The sequence below is a fragment of the Hippocampus comes genome, unplaced genomic scaffold, assembly GCF_001891065.2.
Source record: "Hippocampus comes isolate QL1 unplaced genomic scaffold, H_comes_QL1_v1.1 scaffold85, whole genome shotgun sequence".
Lineage (NCBI taxonomy): Eukaryota > Metazoa > Chordata > Actinopteri > Syngnathiformes > Syngnathidae > Hippocampus > Hippocampus comes.
In genome coordinates this window covers 453,546-470,367 of record NW_017805540.1, presented here as the reverse complement: position 1 = coordinate 470,367, position 16,822 = coordinate 453,546, and the positions used below count along the sequence as shown (strand labels likewise).

General features: G+C 39.3%; 2 protein-coding genes across 2 annotated transcripts in view; both read left to right on the top strand.

Moving 5' to 3' along the window:
- The first annotated feature begins 789 nt into the window (after positions 1–789).
- czib (CXXC motif containing zinc binding protein) lies at positions 790–3,865 on the top strand. Its single transcript, XM_019878907.1, has 8 exons — positions 790–969; positions 1,050–1,133; positions 2,449–2,505; positions 2,597–2,678; positions 2,767–2,798; positions 2,905–2,982; positions 3,229–3,294; positions 3,590–3,865. The coding sequence occupies exons 1-8, from the start codon at positions 964–966 to the stop codon at positions 3,665–3,667; spliced, it is 483 nt and encodes a 160-aa protein (XP_019734466.1). The 5' UTR covers positions 790–963; the 3' UTR covers positions 3,668–3,865.
- Positions 3,866–6,138: 2,273 nt separating this feature from the next.
- scp2a (sterol carrier protein 2a) overlaps positions 6,139–16,822 on the top strand; it is a 12,146-nt gene continuing 1,462 nt past the window's right edge. Inside the window, exons 1-15 of the mRNA XM_019879167.1 lie at positions 6,139–6,277; positions 7,946–8,003; positions 8,098–8,169; positions 8,710–8,841; positions 9,598–9,662; positions 10,032–10,158; positions 10,237–10,300; positions 10,382–10,468; positions 10,558–10,708; positions 11,925–12,072; positions 12,345–12,452; positions 12,697–12,850; positions 13,929–14,025; positions 15,048–15,177; positions 16,586–16,665. Of these exons, the coding sequence (XP_019734726.1) occupies positions 6,224–6,277; positions 7,946–8,003; positions 8,098–8,169; positions 8,710–8,841; positions 9,598–9,662; positions 10,032–10,158; positions 10,237–10,300; positions 10,382–10,468; positions 10,558–10,708; positions 11,925–12,072; positions 12,345–12,452; positions 12,697–12,850; positions 13,929–14,025; positions 15,048–15,177; positions 16,586–16,665 (1,527 nt within the window). The 5' untranslated portion in view covers positions 6,139–6,223. The remainder of the gene's footprint in view (positions 6,278–7,945; positions 8,004–8,097; positions 8,170–8,709; positions 8,842–9,597; positions 9,663–10,031; positions 10,159–10,236; positions 10,301–10,381; positions 10,469–10,557; positions 10,709–11,924; positions 12,073–12,344; positions 12,453–12,696; positions 12,851–13,928; positions 14,026–15,047; positions 15,178–16,585; positions 16,666–16,822) is intronic.

Sequence of the window (16,822 nt, the reverse complement as noted above, 5' to 3'; positions counted from 1 at the left end):
TGTTTTTTCATCGTCTACACTACAGTTTAAACACACTGGTTTTTACTTGCTCCCATATCAATAAAATTGAAATGATGTGGTTTGTCACCTCTTTCACTCTCTGCATTACCCCGTCTTTCGAATGAAACCTGTTGTGAAAAATACGATTGGCAAAAAAAAAAGTAATCGTTTTGGATTAAACACTGTCGTTTTTATTACGATGATTCCATTCACGTGGGGCGAAATGAGTGATTTTGTTGGGGTCTTATTGCTCGAAAATATAGCTTTGGGTTTCTCTTCTATGTCAACCTCATCTTTCAAATGAGAGGTTTATTGAAAAAAATCGATTGGCCATTATCCACCCCAGCCTTTTTTTCTGAGGTCGGGGGGTCCAAATGGTGATCGACCGGCGCAAACACGCTGGCAAAACGCTGCCAAAACAGGAATGATGCAAACAAAAAGCATAAACACATTAGTGCTCCCCCCCCCAAAAAGTAATGCTGCAATCACAGCAAAAAATTGAAGAAAACGTGCTGTGATTGCAACACTTCTTTCTTGTGTTTTTTCCTGCATTTTATGTGTTTATTTGTTTTTTTGAATTATTCGTGTATTTGCAGCGTTTGGCCGTTTGCAGCATTTTCTAATTTGCAGTGTTTTTCTTTCGCTGTTGTTTTGTGTGTGTAGTTTTTATGTGACGTGTGTTTTCTCTTTTTTGGTTTTGTTTTTTGTTTACATCTTTTTGCGCATGTGTGCAACATTCCTGTATTTGCAGCGTTTGATCGTTTGCGTTTTGTCCTTGTCGGCCACCATAAAAAATGCACTTCAATGTAAAAATGAAAACGAAGACAGCTAAAAAACCCTGACATTGATAATCAAACCTTTAATTTCAGCCATTAAAGTCAGACAATAAACTGCCTTTTTGTTTTTTTAGATTTTACCGTTTCAATTTACTGAGTCTTCCTGAACGTAGCAGGGCAACCCAAGATGGTGGTACGTTGAGCTTTCGCACGTCTCTTCATAAACATCGAAAGCATTGTGCACACGGAAATCTTTTCTTGTTCTCCTGACAGAAATTCGGGCTGCAGTTCAAAGCCACACTTGAGAATGTCACGAACGTGAGACCAGTGGGCGACGACTTTCGCTGGTTTCTGAAGGTAGGTTGTCTGTCAAGCTAATTCTGCTGGCGTGCCAATTCTGGCTAAACAAGTAACACATCCTGCATTTTGCCTTCAAACTTGATCATCCGAGGTGTCCTGACCTACAAATGTTGCAAAACTACTCGTACTCTAACTTAGAAGTACAAGTTCGTGGTTTAAAAAGACGCCTTAGGTAGAAGAAGTACCGATTCAACATCTAAACTGATGTAAAAGTAACGAAGTACGGACTCTGAAGTGCATTTTAGGACAAATACATAAACTAATTGTTTTTTTTAACTGCCTTTTGGAGGTGCCAAAACGATTCGATCAATCGACAATTAATCAATTATTGAAATTATCGACAATAATTTTGATAATTAAGTAATTGTTGAGAGCTATTGTTTAACCTAGATTTGTCCAATTCCTCTGATTCAACCTTATCAACAGTAATTATTCTCTGATTTCTGTATTCCTTCATGAAAGCAGACTGAACATCTTTTGTTTAATCAGAATAAGACATTCGCAAACATTCGCTTTTACTTTGGAAAACAATGGCTGATCCACAAACAGAATCAATATCAAAAAGGTTGGTGAGTACATAAGATAAGATAAGATAAGAAAACCTTCATTCGTCTCGCAATGGAGAAATTCCCAATTCACAGCAGCAAAGTTATGAAAGGAAGAAGTAGAACAACAAAATATAGGAGCTGCTGGAAAGGCAGCCATCAATCCCCTTTTGTAATCTTGCTTAATTGTTGTGTAGTTGTTGTTTTTTTTCATCATTAAACAAGACCAAATAAACATCAATTGATTACTAAACAGTAATTGGTAAAAAAAAATGCAAAATACAATTGTATCCAATTAATTGATCAATAAATGGAATATTCTATAGAATAATCATTGTAAAAACAGTCAACAGTAACAGCCCTGTCAATTATGAAAAATACTGATTCTCATTTTGACAACTTTGCACAATAAACGGCTCACCTCTTTTTTGAGTTTGGTCATGTTGTGTATGCAAGCTTGAGCCCTTAGGCACTGTGATGATATTTTCAGTCGGCAGCAAGTGGCAGTAAAGGCAAAATGGCCGCCCCTGGAGATTTTTCCACTCAATTCATATTCCACATATGAGATATTCATCAGAATGCTGTGCTAAGATGAGTTGGGGGCGCAAATATTGAAAAAAAAGTTTTCGACTCCCCCTTTAAAAACAGCTGGCAAAATAGTGAATGAGTTAATATGTATTGCATATTTTATTGCATCATGTTGGTCATTTATGCCATATTTGACACCTTTTGGATAACATTGTAACGTGCTTTTCTCTATATTTTAGCTCAAGTGTGGGAACTGTGGAGAGATTCCCGATAAATGGCAGTACATAAACCTGGCAGTAAGAATGATTGCTCGACATTGTATATGTTTGATATTTCTGTTGTTCATTTAATCTGTATTTACTCACTTTTTGTTCACTGTGTGCTCAGGAGAGCACACCATTAAAAGGAGGAAGAGGAAGCGCCAGCATGGTGCAGAAGTGTAAACTGTGTTCCAGGGAAAATTCAATCGGTAAGACCCCGCATGTCCATGTCCATGTCCATGTCTTTGAACTTGACAATCCCATCCGCGTAGACTCCTAAAAGACACTTTCATGCAGATATCCTCGGAGACACCATTGCGCCATATAACGTAAGCATACAACCTCAACGCTACCTTTTGATAAAGCCAATTTTCAACTCTGTCATTTGAAACCATTTTGTGTCACTTACCCTGTCTGATGTCTGCTTCATCGAAGGCTGAGGACAGTGAAAAGTTCAAAACGATGGTGCAGTTTGAATGTCGAGGCCTGGAGCCCGTTGACTTCCAACCGCAAGTATGTAACTTCGATTTATAACGGACGAATGGAGGCGAGGGGCCATCCATGAAAGAGGATTGTTCGTTCAATTGAAATTGACTTTTTTCCCATCGCCTAAAAACACCCAGTACAACACAAAGTTATTGGGAATAATAAACACCCCAAAAATGCTTGAAACTGTTTGTTGTAAGTTTATCCCAAACTATCTCAACATCTCTGGTTCCTACCGAATAAAATTATTTTTCCCTTTCAATCCCCCCTCAGGCTGGCTTTGCTGCACAGGGGGCAGAGTCTGGAACGTCATTTCCTGAAGTAAACCTACTTGAGAAAGTAAGACTTGTTTTGCTGATTGGGCTCGACTGAAGTATTGCAATTTTTCTGGGAAAATATGACTGATGACATAATTTTTTTTCCGCAATTAAAAAAATGATCGTACTCTTCTGAAATGCCGAGTTTAATTCGAATGCCATTAAACACTAATCTTTTGTTTGATCACTTGTTTTCTATGAAACATCTTTCAAAGGTTATGTCAAGTTTAATTTGAGGGGCATATCCCATTTCTTGCTTCAATAATTTCAGTGAGCATATTCCACGTGTTCATACTCACAAATTTTGTTGTCCACAGGATTGGACAGACTACGATGAGAAAGTCAAGGAATCAGTGGGAATATATGAGGTCACGCACAAGTTCATCAAGTGCTAATGATGTCATGTGACATGTACAAATGGACACTATTGGCAGACATTGTCCAGTTTCTAGATGGATTCCGAAGATGTTAGAGGGGTCACAGTGTGGCTTATTCAATAGGTGCGGCACACATCAACTGATATGAACATATTAATGGACACACTGCTCGATTCTGATTTCTTCAATGCCCTCAATAAAATTAAGGCGCAGATCTTTGGTTGAGAATGTTTCTTCCTCGCATTTGTGCTGGGGCTCAACATGTGTAACTGGCTGCTGGACTTTTTGACGGGGAGGCCACAGGCAGTTCGGGTAGGCAGAAATACCACCAGCACCATCATGATGAACACAGGGGCCCCCCAAGGATGTGTGCTGAGCCCCCTCCTCTTCACTCTGCTGACCCACGACTGCACTCCCTCATCCTGCTCCAACCTCTTCATTAAGTTTGCAGACGACACGACTGTGGTGGGTCTCATCAACAACAATGATGAGACGAACTACAGGAGTGAGGTGAGCAGGCTTGCCATGTGGTGCAAAGACAACAATCTCCACCTGAATGTGGAAAAAACAAAGGAGATTGTTGTGGACTTCAGAAGAACGCACACCCAGCATGCGCCACTGACCATCGACGGTGCAGCAGTAGAGAGGGTGAGTAGCACCAAGTTCCTTGGTGTGCACATCTCTGAAGACCTGACCTGGAACCTAATTACCACCTCACTGGCCAAAAAAGCCCACCAGCGCCTGTACCCGTAAACTGAGGAGAGCAAGAGCCCCGCCCCCCATGATGCAGACTTTCTATAGAGGCACCATTGAGAGCATCTTGACCAGCTGCATCACCGTGTGGTACGCTGCTTGCACCGTGTCCTGCAGAAAGCGTCTGCAGTGCATTGTGAGAGCGGCTGAGAAGATCATTGGTGTCTCTCTTTCTCCACTCGCGGATATTTACAACTCTCGTCTGACCCGCCAAGCCACCCAGATTGCAGGTGACCACACCCACCCGTCTCACAGCCTCTTCGACCTGCTGCCGTCTGGGAGGAGGCTGCAATGTCTCTGCTAAATCCACCAGGCTCAAGAACAGTTTATTCCACCAGGTCCGGTCCGGAGACTAAACTTCCTCCATGTTCTTTATGTCTTATGGAATTTTAACGTAAATTTTAGCTGTGTGTGTTCAATGCACTACATGTTTGCACTGTGGTTGAGAGAGGAAAGTAATTTCATCTGTGCTGTATGTTACACATAGAGCATATTTGACAATAAAAGCTGACTTAAAGATGTAAAAACCCAGGCTACCGTCTGTATGTAAAAAAATCAAGTCTCACTTACTGGTACTGTAGTTGGTTTGAAAATTACACTGGTCAACAAGTTTTGACAATTTTTTTTTCAATCAGAGTTGAGTATTATTTTTTTTTTTGCAGATTCTGAATCTTGAATCTGCCCTAGTTTTTTCCCTAGCACACCAGCCTTATATAATATTGTAATCACAATTATATAATACATAATATAGTAATATTTAATAATTATGCGTTAGGTTCAGCAACAGGTGGATTTTTATCCCCCAAATGTCATAGCTATAAATTACAACCATTGGCGAGATCGGCCTTCACCTCGCGGGAAGCAGACGATTGCCAAATTGTGTAACGTTAAAACAAGTGTTGCGATCAAATGTTGCGAAAGTTTATTGCGGAGATATCACAGAGGAAGCAGCTAAAGTTGGATAGTTTTTTGCGATGATTAGTTGACTTTGAGAAAGTCTTGCATCATTGGAAGCAGCGTAAAGAGAGGAGAATTTATGAACTCAGACTGAACCATGGGATTAAATAAGAACCTATTTCTCAGCAAATCTTGTATGTTTGAATTATTAAAACATTTGCAGCATTTGTTAATAAGAAATAAACCTATTATCAATGTATATTGTTGTTGTTTGTGTTATGATCATATGCAATTGAATAAGTAGACCATTTCAGAATTCGAAATTTGGGACTCTCGAAATGCATAATGGGACTCATACTTTTCTGATCAGCGAGTCCCTGGGACTCGCAGGGCTCAAACTGTAAAATTATCACTGAATTGACCACTGTTATGTATTGACTAGGAATTGTGTGTAATTGTTTATGTACTGTAAAATAAAATTCATATTATATAAATATACTGGAAATTATAAGGGAACAAATACACCTAAAATTAAAAATGGTAACTCATTAAAAAAATATTCATAATAATTCAACATTCTTAAGCGTTTACCAAAATTGAGATTTACATTTTATTTCAGCAGAAGAGATCTCACTCTGTGTATCATTTTTAGAAACTTGACTAACTTCATCTTCAATTTGCAGTTGACCTCACTATTAATATACACATACTTGTTCTTCTACACTCTTCCCTACACACACGTTCATCTGCAAACTGACGATATTATTACTTTTTTTCGATCAGAGGAGGAGCGATTGCAAAATGGACTTTCTTGACGCCTGTTCGCCTAGTAGACGATCTTTCCCCACGAGTGATAAAACCGGAAGTGCTTCTGCTACTTGATGCACTACTGAGTACTGACATTCACACAACAAACATCGAACGATGGCTCCTCGAAGTAGAAATCGTGTGTTTGTCATCGGCGTCGGCATGACGAAGGTAAATTAAACTATCATTATCTTTATAAAAATGTCAGCGATTGTGTAACATGGTTCTTATCTAGGTTTTCAAGAAGTTTGAAGCCGTGATGTAGGACTCTTCTCCAAACATCAAAAGAACATTTCACATTTGCAAGATTTTTTTTGATGAAATGAGTCCAAAAGAATATATATATCAAGTTTGTTGTTTTTAATTCGGTTGATATTTGCAAGTCTCGAGTTCGACTTAATACGTGTTGCTACTTGTTTGTTATGCAACGTGTTCAGCGCTCTCAGTGCATAGTTCATGTCCAAGGCAAAATGCGTATTAAGGGTCCTTTGACCTCTACCTTCATTTTTTTCCCCCACAGCAACCTTCTGTCGTTACATTTTAACACTTTCTGTTCAGAACATTTCTATTTTTAGTGTCCTTTGTCTTTTCTGTTGTGAAACATTGTCTTGTGTCATGTAGTCCTTGGCTCGTGGAATGATTGGTAAAAACCAAACTTAAATTTCTCAGGGAGCTCAAGACCAATATTCAGAATTTTGATGCAGATTCGAAACACCTGGTTGAATTCTTGTGAATTACAATAAAAAAAAAAACTTTTATTTAGTTGGCTTGTAGTTTTGGTAACATTTAAGTATTAAATGAATTTGTTAAGCTCGTTTTTCGTTCTTGAATTGGCTTTTAAGTTTTAAAATCCTTTTAAATCTTGTTTGTAAATGCGTTTGATTGTTATGTTATTTTATATCTTGCTTTGTTAGCTGTTTCTTTGTAAATGCATTTGGGTGTTGTGCTTTTGGTTGTGTGAAGCACATTGAGGTGCATTGTGTATGAAATGGGGTATACAAATAAGAAGAGAACAAAAAAAAGGAATTTTGGAATAAAAGACCCATATTTGTGGGTAGGCAAAGGTATCACACCAAAATGTGGGCCCTCTGCCAAAATCCATCAATGATGGGACGCATTTTTTACCCTGATGCTACATACCCCCCCTCAGTGAAAATGATTCTGAACAACATTGTTTTCTACAAGCCAAAGAGGCAGACCTCACCATATTTGTCGACACGTGTCGTGACAAATACTTCCCCGCTGACCCATATTTTCACACACAAAAAATAGTTAGTTTTTGTCAATATCATTATGTTTGGTAGTACTGTAGTCCCTTTTGGGGTCTTGAATGAAATTTTAAGTGTTCAATAATTGAATATGCTTCGTGTTTTGACAGAAGGTGTCTTCACAAGCGTGGGTCCCTGCAGGAAGTTCCCCACTGTAGGAATTGTTGTTTAATACGGTGTTTTGCAATCTCGATTGAGTCAAGGCATGTATGAGAAAGCACTAAAGAAAAATACCACAATGATTCCCGGGTAATGATGCAACTTCTGCCCTCTAGTGGAAGAGCCTTCAATTGTTTTGTGAGTCTCTCCGTCCGTTACTGGCATAGCTAGTTGGACAAAAATCAATTATTTAGAGTAAATTAATACCTTTTGGAGTAATTAAGTGAAATTTGATTTTTTTTTCAGAGCAAAACTAAGGAAATTAAAAACTTTTTTTTTGTTGTTGTTGGGGATATGCAGTATATGTCACTTGCTGTTAAATGTAATCTTATGTGATGAATTTTATTTCATACTTGAACATGCTATGAATTAGTCAAACTTGTTTTTTTTTTCATGTGTTTTTTTGTTACAGTTTGACAAGCCTGGAGCTCGAGGCAACTATGACTACCCTGACATGGCCAAGGAAGCGGGTGCTTATCTGAAACGAATTTGGACATTGCTCAGCCACTCACAAGATTATCGGAATACACTTTTGATTTATATGATCGTTTTCATTTTTTGCAGGTGAAAAGGCTCTTGCAGATGCAGGAATCCCATACTCCGCAATTGAACAAGCCTGTGTGGGATATGTCTATGGTAACACATTGGCCTGCAAAGTTCAAATGTTGAAGGCTATCGTCACTATTTTTATAATTAAACATATGTAAAAAAAAAAAAAAAAAAAAAGGTTAATATTACAATATATCACTTTTGTTCCTTTAAAATATTGATGAAATGAAACTTAGTCATGTTTTTTTTACAAATTTAAAATCAGATATTTCAAGAGTTTTAGCTTTTTTTTTAAATTGAGTTGAAAAGTATTTTTTAAAATAGTACTAAAAATAGAATAGTTAAATGTTACCACACAACATAATTTGAATTTGTTAAAAAAAAACAAAGGAATTTGTCACAATTTAAACATTGATATAATAAATATTGTATAATATTGCAAGATATTGGCTATTTTCCTTCTAAATATATAGTTTTAAATACAATTTCAAAAATATATATTTTCAATTTTACATGTTATCACACGAACAACGTTTTACCTTATCACGTAACATAAAGCTCAAATATAGGTTGTCACAGTCATTTTTGTCTGATGCACCTTTCCTCTCCTCCACGTCACTGTCTCAGGGGACTCCACATGTGGGCAGAGGGCCATTTACCACAGCCTGGGCTTGACCGGCATCCCCATCATTAACGTCAATAATAATTGCTCCACTGGCTCCACTGCCCTCTACATGGCACGGCAGCTGATCCAAGGAGGTGAGTTCAGCAGGATCTTTTTTCTTTTTTTTTTTTTTAAATGCCTTTCTTTCTGGTGTCATCTACCTTCTTACTAAATGACCTCACAGATGGATTGGTGGAAGAAACTGCAATGTGATGTAATGTAAAATCCCGTTCATTTTTTTGCAGAAAAAAAGCTTCCCAAATCAAGAAACGGAAAATTCTCACATTGTTTGGCCGTTTACCAGGTTATAAGTACATTGAAGCATACTCTTTCTTACTTCGCAATTTGAGTTTTTGGGAGCGAACATTTTAATTTCAGTGAAGTGAAACCGAAAGGAGCTCAAAGTCACTGATGCACTTTCAGCTTTTGGTTGAATGGTCCGAATACAAACATGAGCATACTCGAAATTGGCCAAAATTCATGCCGAGACCGTCACAGAGAAAAACTGGCCATGTTGGCAATACGAGTCACTCGGCCACTTGATGGAAAACACACTTTATAAAACTACCGTAGTTTTTTTTTTTCTTTACATTCTCATTTGTTTTTTATACAATACAGTGCCATTTATTTTTGAAATTAAAGGGATGTACAATAACAAAATGTGATTGTTTTTGGGGGGGGGCAGAGGCGGATTGATGGAATTTGAATATCTTTCAATGCAGAATATTTAATGGATATACTGTATGAGTAAATTAAGTTACAAGCTTGATAAATTAAGAGATGGGCAAATCATAGCTCAATTTAAAATGTCAAAAAGTAAATTAATCAAATAATTTCTAATTTGACTTCAGGTCTTTCTGACTGTGTGCTTGCACTTGGATTTGAGAAGATGGAGAGGGGCTCTTTGTCCGCTAAGGTAAAAAAAAAAAAAAAATGTTTTTGGTTCTTATGCAATTTCAAGTTCATAGTGTAATGACTTTTTTAGCATCGTTGATCTGCTAACTGGGTCAGTCCCAAAAGTGAAAGAGTTCTGTGGTCCAAGAAACTCCCTTTACACATTTTTGTGAAAATTGATTACAAAAAACAAATGGAAACATACATTTTACTATAAGCAGGAGAACATATTGCTCAATGAAGACAAGTTTGCCAGTGTCAGTCAAAATGGAGCATTATCTGTTTTTTCCAGCTGATGTATAGAACCTCATTACATTGCGCCAGTATATCAAAAGTTGTAACATATAGGCATTTCGATGGTTTGAAACAGCTGAAAGATTTCTTCTTGTAGTTCCTGGATAGGACCAATCCCATGGACAAGCACATGGAGGTGATGATCAACCGTTACGGCATGGTAGCCGCTCCGGCAGCTGCCCAGATGTTCGGTAACGCCGGCAGGGAGCACATGGAAAAATACGGTATACCTGTGGCATTTATACAAGAACCGTATGGAAAAAAAGTGACACTTGATTATGTCTAAGCGTTGTCATTTGCAGGCACAAAACCCGAGCATTTTGCCAAAATCGCCTGGAAAAACCACAAACATTCCACCAACAACCCGTGAGTTACAAACGATACACGATGCATTTAAGAGGTCGATTTTGGGTCAGCGCTAAGCTAAGAATGCTCATGTATTTGTAGTTATTCTCAGTTCCAAGATGAGTACACGTTGGAGCAGGTAATGAACTCGAGAAAGGTGTTTGAGTTTTTGACTCTCCTGCAGTGCTGGTAAGAAACCCCCATTCGTTCAACTCATGTTTTCAGAAGGCATAAATAAAACAAAAATAGTGTATCGGCGTACGTTGTCCTCTCAATAGCCCCACATCAGATGGTGCTGGTGCTGTAATTTTGGCAAGTGAGGACTTTGTTCGGCGGCACCATCTGGAGAAGCAAGCGGTGGAGATCCTGGCCCAAGAGATGGTGACTGACCTTACAACTACATTTGATGAAAACAGCTGCATTAAGATGGTGAGGAACGGCCGTTGTGTTTTTGGTCTGTACTTGAGTTGTCCCCGCAAGGATCATGTTTGTCTAAAGTGCTGACACCAAAGTTAGATTTTAAAATCTTAATCTGCTTATTTTCCACACACATTATGTGATATTTGGTCAAAAGGATCGTTATATTACCTGTGGTTTAGGTAGTGTGTGTTAGCTATCACAATTTCTTACCATAAAAAGCCAACATGGTCAAATAGGTGAAATATTACTGCGTGCAAATAAATACAACAACAATGAAACAGGCGCTTGGCAGGAGCCTTTTCTGTTGTAGTACGTTAATTTCGCCAGTAGATGGAGGTGTTGCTCTGCACACGACACTTTGCTTTTGGCTGGATTCAAAAAGAAAATATCACGTACGGACTAGAGAACAAACTGATTTTTTTGTTTTATAGTCTTTTTTTTTATTTTATTATTATTTTTTTTTTTTACTCTTCATGATGTAGGTGAGGCTCCATTCGCCTTTATAGACCTCACGACCCTGTTTATCGAATAATGACTTCACAAACTACAAAGTCGCGAATAGAAGCGAATATTTCAAATTATGATCAGCTCCACATTGTGCACCTTCATAAATACGCACCTTTTGAATATGGCATTTTCTTGCAAAATGTATTCAATAAAAAAAAGAGATCCTGAAAAAATAGGCTGACGACACAATGTGTTAGTTTGCATGACTGCGTTGTCAAAAACAAACCAATGGGTTGATGTAACGCTTCAGAATTAATTTATGAACGCTAAACAATGCTTTTCCTTAAAGCAAGAGAGGCACATTTTTTTTGGAAGAGCACAATAAATATTGCATGAGTAAAAATACTCAATTGTATTTCCGTTTTATATTATGGAGCAAAGTTTAAGTAATACGGTAGATAAATCAAAATCAATGACTGTTTTGTTTCTTAATCCCAAAATAATTTTGAAAAGGTGCGCGCGCACACACACACACACACACACATATGCACACGCACAAATTTGTCAATTATTGGTTAATAAAATCCAATGAGTTTCATTGCCTCTTGTACTTCACGTATAATGGGTTTGGCTTACCATCCGGAAGAGCTATTTCAACCTGTAAACAAAGTAACTTGTAAAATCACTACATATCACAACTGGAAAGATATTTGCACAAGCTCATTATGGTCAGTCTCATCTATTTGCCGTGAACATACTCCTCCTTCCCGTTCTTTAGGTGGGTTACGACATGTCACGGCTGGCGGCCAAAAAGTGTTTTGAAGCATCAGGTCTGCAGCCTGCTGATGTTGACGTCGTGGAGCTGCACGACTGCTTCTCCGCCAACGAGCTAATCACCTACGAGGCACTGGGACTCTGCCCTGAAGGTACTCTTCAAACTGGCAAAAATGTCAAGTGGACTGAATTAAAGCTCGTTTCCTGTTAATATGGAGTACCCTTGAATGACCAAATATGATGACTGAATCAGTGTGATTGACAAAAATAACGCTGAATCACTGAAGAGGCTCATCAAACTTCTTTGGAGAATTAACGGAAAATATAAATATGTGGGGGGGGGGGGGGAAATCACAACAAATGTAAGCTGCTTTTGACAGGATGGCCAAACCGTGAATTGAATGGTTGGCTTTTCTCTCAACAGGTAAAGGAGCAGAGCTGATTGACAGGGGGGATAACACGTACGGCGGCAAGTATGTGATCAACCCCAGTGGCGGTCTCATCTCCAAAGGACATCCTTTAGGAGCTACGGGTACATACTTTGGATTTTAGCCACAAAGATAGTCGGAGGAATCTGTCTCTTGTCTTTTTACTCATGTATCAAAGCTCACACCATTCATGGCTACCCAGTGAGGTACTAGATAAGCCGCCTAATAACTAATCAGCAGCGGTGCTCTCAACCTTAGTGGTAGAGCCCTGATTTCAAACACCCTCATTTTTTTCCCTTGCACCCTTGAACGGATGTGCACTCAACCGTTTCCCGTCTTTTGACTCAGGCCTGGCCCAGTGTGCTGAGCTCTGCTGGCAGCTCAGAGGTCAGGCTGACAGGAGGCAAGTCCCTGGGGCTAAAGTAGCCTTGCAGCACAACATTGGCTTAGGAGGAGCAGTGGTGGTCGCGCTTTACAGAATGGGATTCCCGGAGGAGCCCAGGTACCCTGTGTTTTGTTACTACAGTACAACTCCTCTACAATGAAATCATGTTTGCAGCCAGAAATTTTTCACAACAGGGGACTTTTCACTACAGTAAATTTTATCTCAGACATAAACACACACACGCACAAAAAAAATGTATATGTGTACTCTTTATTTTTATTCCAATAGTGGATAAGTATGAGCATCCACATATTTGATTTTGTTTAACATTAACATACATTTGTTTTATATTAATTACTCCACTTTGGTGGTTTAAAAAAGTCATTTATACTCTTTTGCTTCCAAACACTTTTAATTTTTTCTTCTTGGGTCAGTTTTGTAGCCATTTTATACCAAGCAATGCAACGTTCTCGCTGTGTCTGAAACTACAAGTGAAATTTCTAACCACATGCTAACAATAACAAATACTTCTTGTACTACTGCGCCTGTGTAAGCCAGCGTGGTGGTTGCTGTTGCCGTTTCCTAGCTAAGCAGTAGGAGGTTGGATTAGACTTTTGCAGGCTAGTTTTCGTTGTAGTGAACCTCATTGCGAGGCAAGGGTGGAGAAAAGGATTTCGTATTACGCAACAGGGCGACTTTTCGTTGTAGGGGGAAGCAGAAAAGAGGGAATAGCTTTAATGCATGAATGCATTTTTCACACTCAGGGGTATTTTCGCACTTGTAGGTTTCATTGTAGAGTAGTTTTACTATATTCGTGTAGATTCAATGTTTTCGGGGGGGTAGAAGGAAAGGCGTGGGGCGGTTTTATATTCTCAATCGGGGCATGTATGCATCCCCCCAAAAAATATATATATTATGAATTATTCTTTTTTGGGGGGGGGAGAAATAAACTCCATTTCAATCACATCTGTTGCGTTAGTGTCGAAAGCCAGAACACACTGCTGTTTTCCAAATGCCTCACCTGTGTAACTGAAAGTGCATTCAATATCGAGGAGTCCACATTTCTTCCTAGTTCATATTGTGCAGGATGTCAACACCCTTAATAGTATGCCTGGCTCGGCGTTTGGCCGAAGATGAAATCTTTGAAGCTTTTTTTGCGCCGCATGTTTCAACTTCTGTTTTTTTGCCTCCTCAGGTTGCACGTCCGTGCGGTAGCCACAAGTGCGGCCAACAGCTTGGAGGGCTTTAAATCATACGCCGTCTTCAAGGAGATTGAAAAACATCTGCAAGAGGTTTGGGGGCGCGGCAAGCCTTAGACTTTGATTTGATCAGTCTATCAAAACATTTCATCTTGGCAGACATGCCTATGAACATGTAGCATAGCTATTTTATGGCGTAACCTCGATCGCTGAGCATTGTCACAGGACTGAGTTCAAAATTTAGAATTATGCTTGGCGTGTGCGAGAAAATGACAGCTTGTAATATTTTGCATGAGTGAGAGTAGCTTGTCGCTCTCAAATTTTTGACAGCTCGACACATGGCTATTAAAGGTTCTACTTTTTTAAACGGAATGTCCAGGATGACAGAGGCTGATGTACAAATCAAAGAAATGGTTTTATTCATTCAATACAATAGTAAAAACTACCACTGGATAGCAATGGCTATAGTGGAGAGGGCTACCCGGGGTGGGCTACTGATGGTCGGGTCTAGTCAGGAAGCTTAAGGCTAGTAGGGGGCACATAATCCACAGCACACAAATAGTGTAACACCAAATAATGAAACTATAGGTAAGGGTAAAGTGAATTTCAATCAAACAAACCAAAGATGCAATTTAGGCTTAACCCAGTATGCCTAGAACCCTCACACTATTGCACATGGCCCAAATAAATTAAATGTCAAAGATAAAGTTGACTACCTTTTAAGAAACAGGCTTACCCAGCTAGTACTGGAGACTGGAGAGACTTGAAAGGATAACTGGAAGCTACAGGAGTCGTAAAAGTTCGAAAGAACCAGATGGACTCGAATGTGGCAACCATGTATGAAATTCGAATGCCATTTTCCCCATACCTGAAACCACCACCATTGATAACAAACCACACAGTGCACTTCAGGGCGGCAACTTGCGCTTTGAAGCTCAAACATGCGCGATATCAGGTAGGGAAGGCCACAGGCTTCCTCCCCGATTTATCGTCTCCCCAGGGCCCTAAAGGGCTCCCGTTGTAGCACCCTGGGGAGGAGAGGAGGGCGTAGCATATAGCTGGTCTCTACCTGCCACATTAGGATGCTCAAAGGCTTTTTTTTTGTCCTCCTGCAGGAAGGAGCGAAGCTCGTCAAGAGGATTGGCGGCGTCTTCGCTTTTCAAGTGAAAGACGGACCTGAGGGGAAAGAGGCGACCTGGTTTGTGGATGTGAAAAATGGCAATGGCTGCGTCACCAACGAATCGGGTATTTCACTGCAATTTCAAGACTTTCGAGCCCATCCGCGCGCCACGTTTTTTTTCTCTTTGGAACACCTCTCACACCGTTCATACATCTTAGCTTTCAGGTACAACCAGACATTGATATGCGAACATTTTGGTTGACAAATCAAGTTTTTTTTTGAAGAAGCATTGCCTTGGCTAGACACGCCCCTTCAAATCTAACTTCAAGCAATGCTCCGACATCGATTGCTAGCTCCTTCGGTTTTTATTCTGGTTCGTTAAATATCAGTTTGTGTTTTCTCTTCCTTAGTCGTGCCACCACGCGATCGCACAGGCGCTCATTCCAAGCTGTAATATTAGTCATTACCGGTATAGGAAAAACATTAGTGAATGTTTATGCTCTTTCCCCTGAAAGTTGCAAATGGATCTTTTGATTCTCACGAAAAGAATCTTGCCATCCACCAGCCCACACTGCGGAAAATAGTGTTGTAGCCAAAGCTCCTAATGGGTCTAAAGAAAGAACTTCAGTGACATTAAGAACCCATAGAAAGTTTGGAAAGTGAGATCCACAAGGATGTTTCGGCAGTAGACCGCCAAACAGTGACTCTGTGTATCCTCAAAGGAGACATATGGTTAAATCTCATCAGTAAAGATAATTTTTGGTTGATTTAGGTTGAGGTAAAAAAAAAAAAGTCTCAGAAAAAAAATCTGTGTTCTTTTAAGTTTGCTTTGTTTTAACTGTTGTGTATAATAATGTGGAACTCTAGATAGTTTTTTTTTCTTCAGTGTAAGGGAAAATAATGACGCCAAAATTAAAAAAAAAAAATCAGATTCTAACAAAAGGTTCAGGGAGCTCCGAGACACAGCAGCACGTCTTAAAAAGTTTCATGACAACTTTGACGAGTAAAGAACTCCCTATAGTTTTATGCGGTAATTTTTTTCTTTCAAAATTACTGAAATGTTAAACTTTGTTTTCATTTCAGCCAAAAACAAAAGGCGCAGCGTTCCCACAGTCTGCGGCACCTTCTATAAAGTTAACCAAAAACTAAACCCTTTCATGCACCAATAATGATAACCTGTAAACTGACAAGATGATAAGCTGTCCACTGTAGTAACTGCTGTCCCCAAAAGGGTTACATAAATACTTTTTTAATGTTAACGCAGCTTTGAATCGATCTCTTCTCGGGTGTCAAGTTTTTTTAAAAAAAGCCTGACGCCAATATTCGTCAACGTGACAAAAAAACAAGATGATCAGAAAATGTGTATTCACTCTTTAGAAACTCGAAGCAAATACATCTGGCTAATCATTTTGAACAAAAACAGTGGAATGCTACAAATTGCTCGGTTTAGACACTTGGCGCACGGGAGATTTTTGAATCGGAATACAATTCGAATGTCGTGTGCTGAGTCATTCTAAGCGATGTTGCTTTCAGGTACTAAGGCTGATTGCACCTTGACCATGAGTGATCAAGATCTTCTGGATGTGATGACAGGAAAACTGAACGCTCAAACGGTGTGTGCCAAAATACTCATCCCGTTCTCGGTTCCACGGCGATGATTGAGCGGATTTATTTATTTATTTATTTTTGTTTGCTTTTGATACGGGCAGCCCAGTGGGCCAGTGGTTAGCGCGTTGACCTCACAGTGCAGAGGCTCCCGCCCCCCCCCCC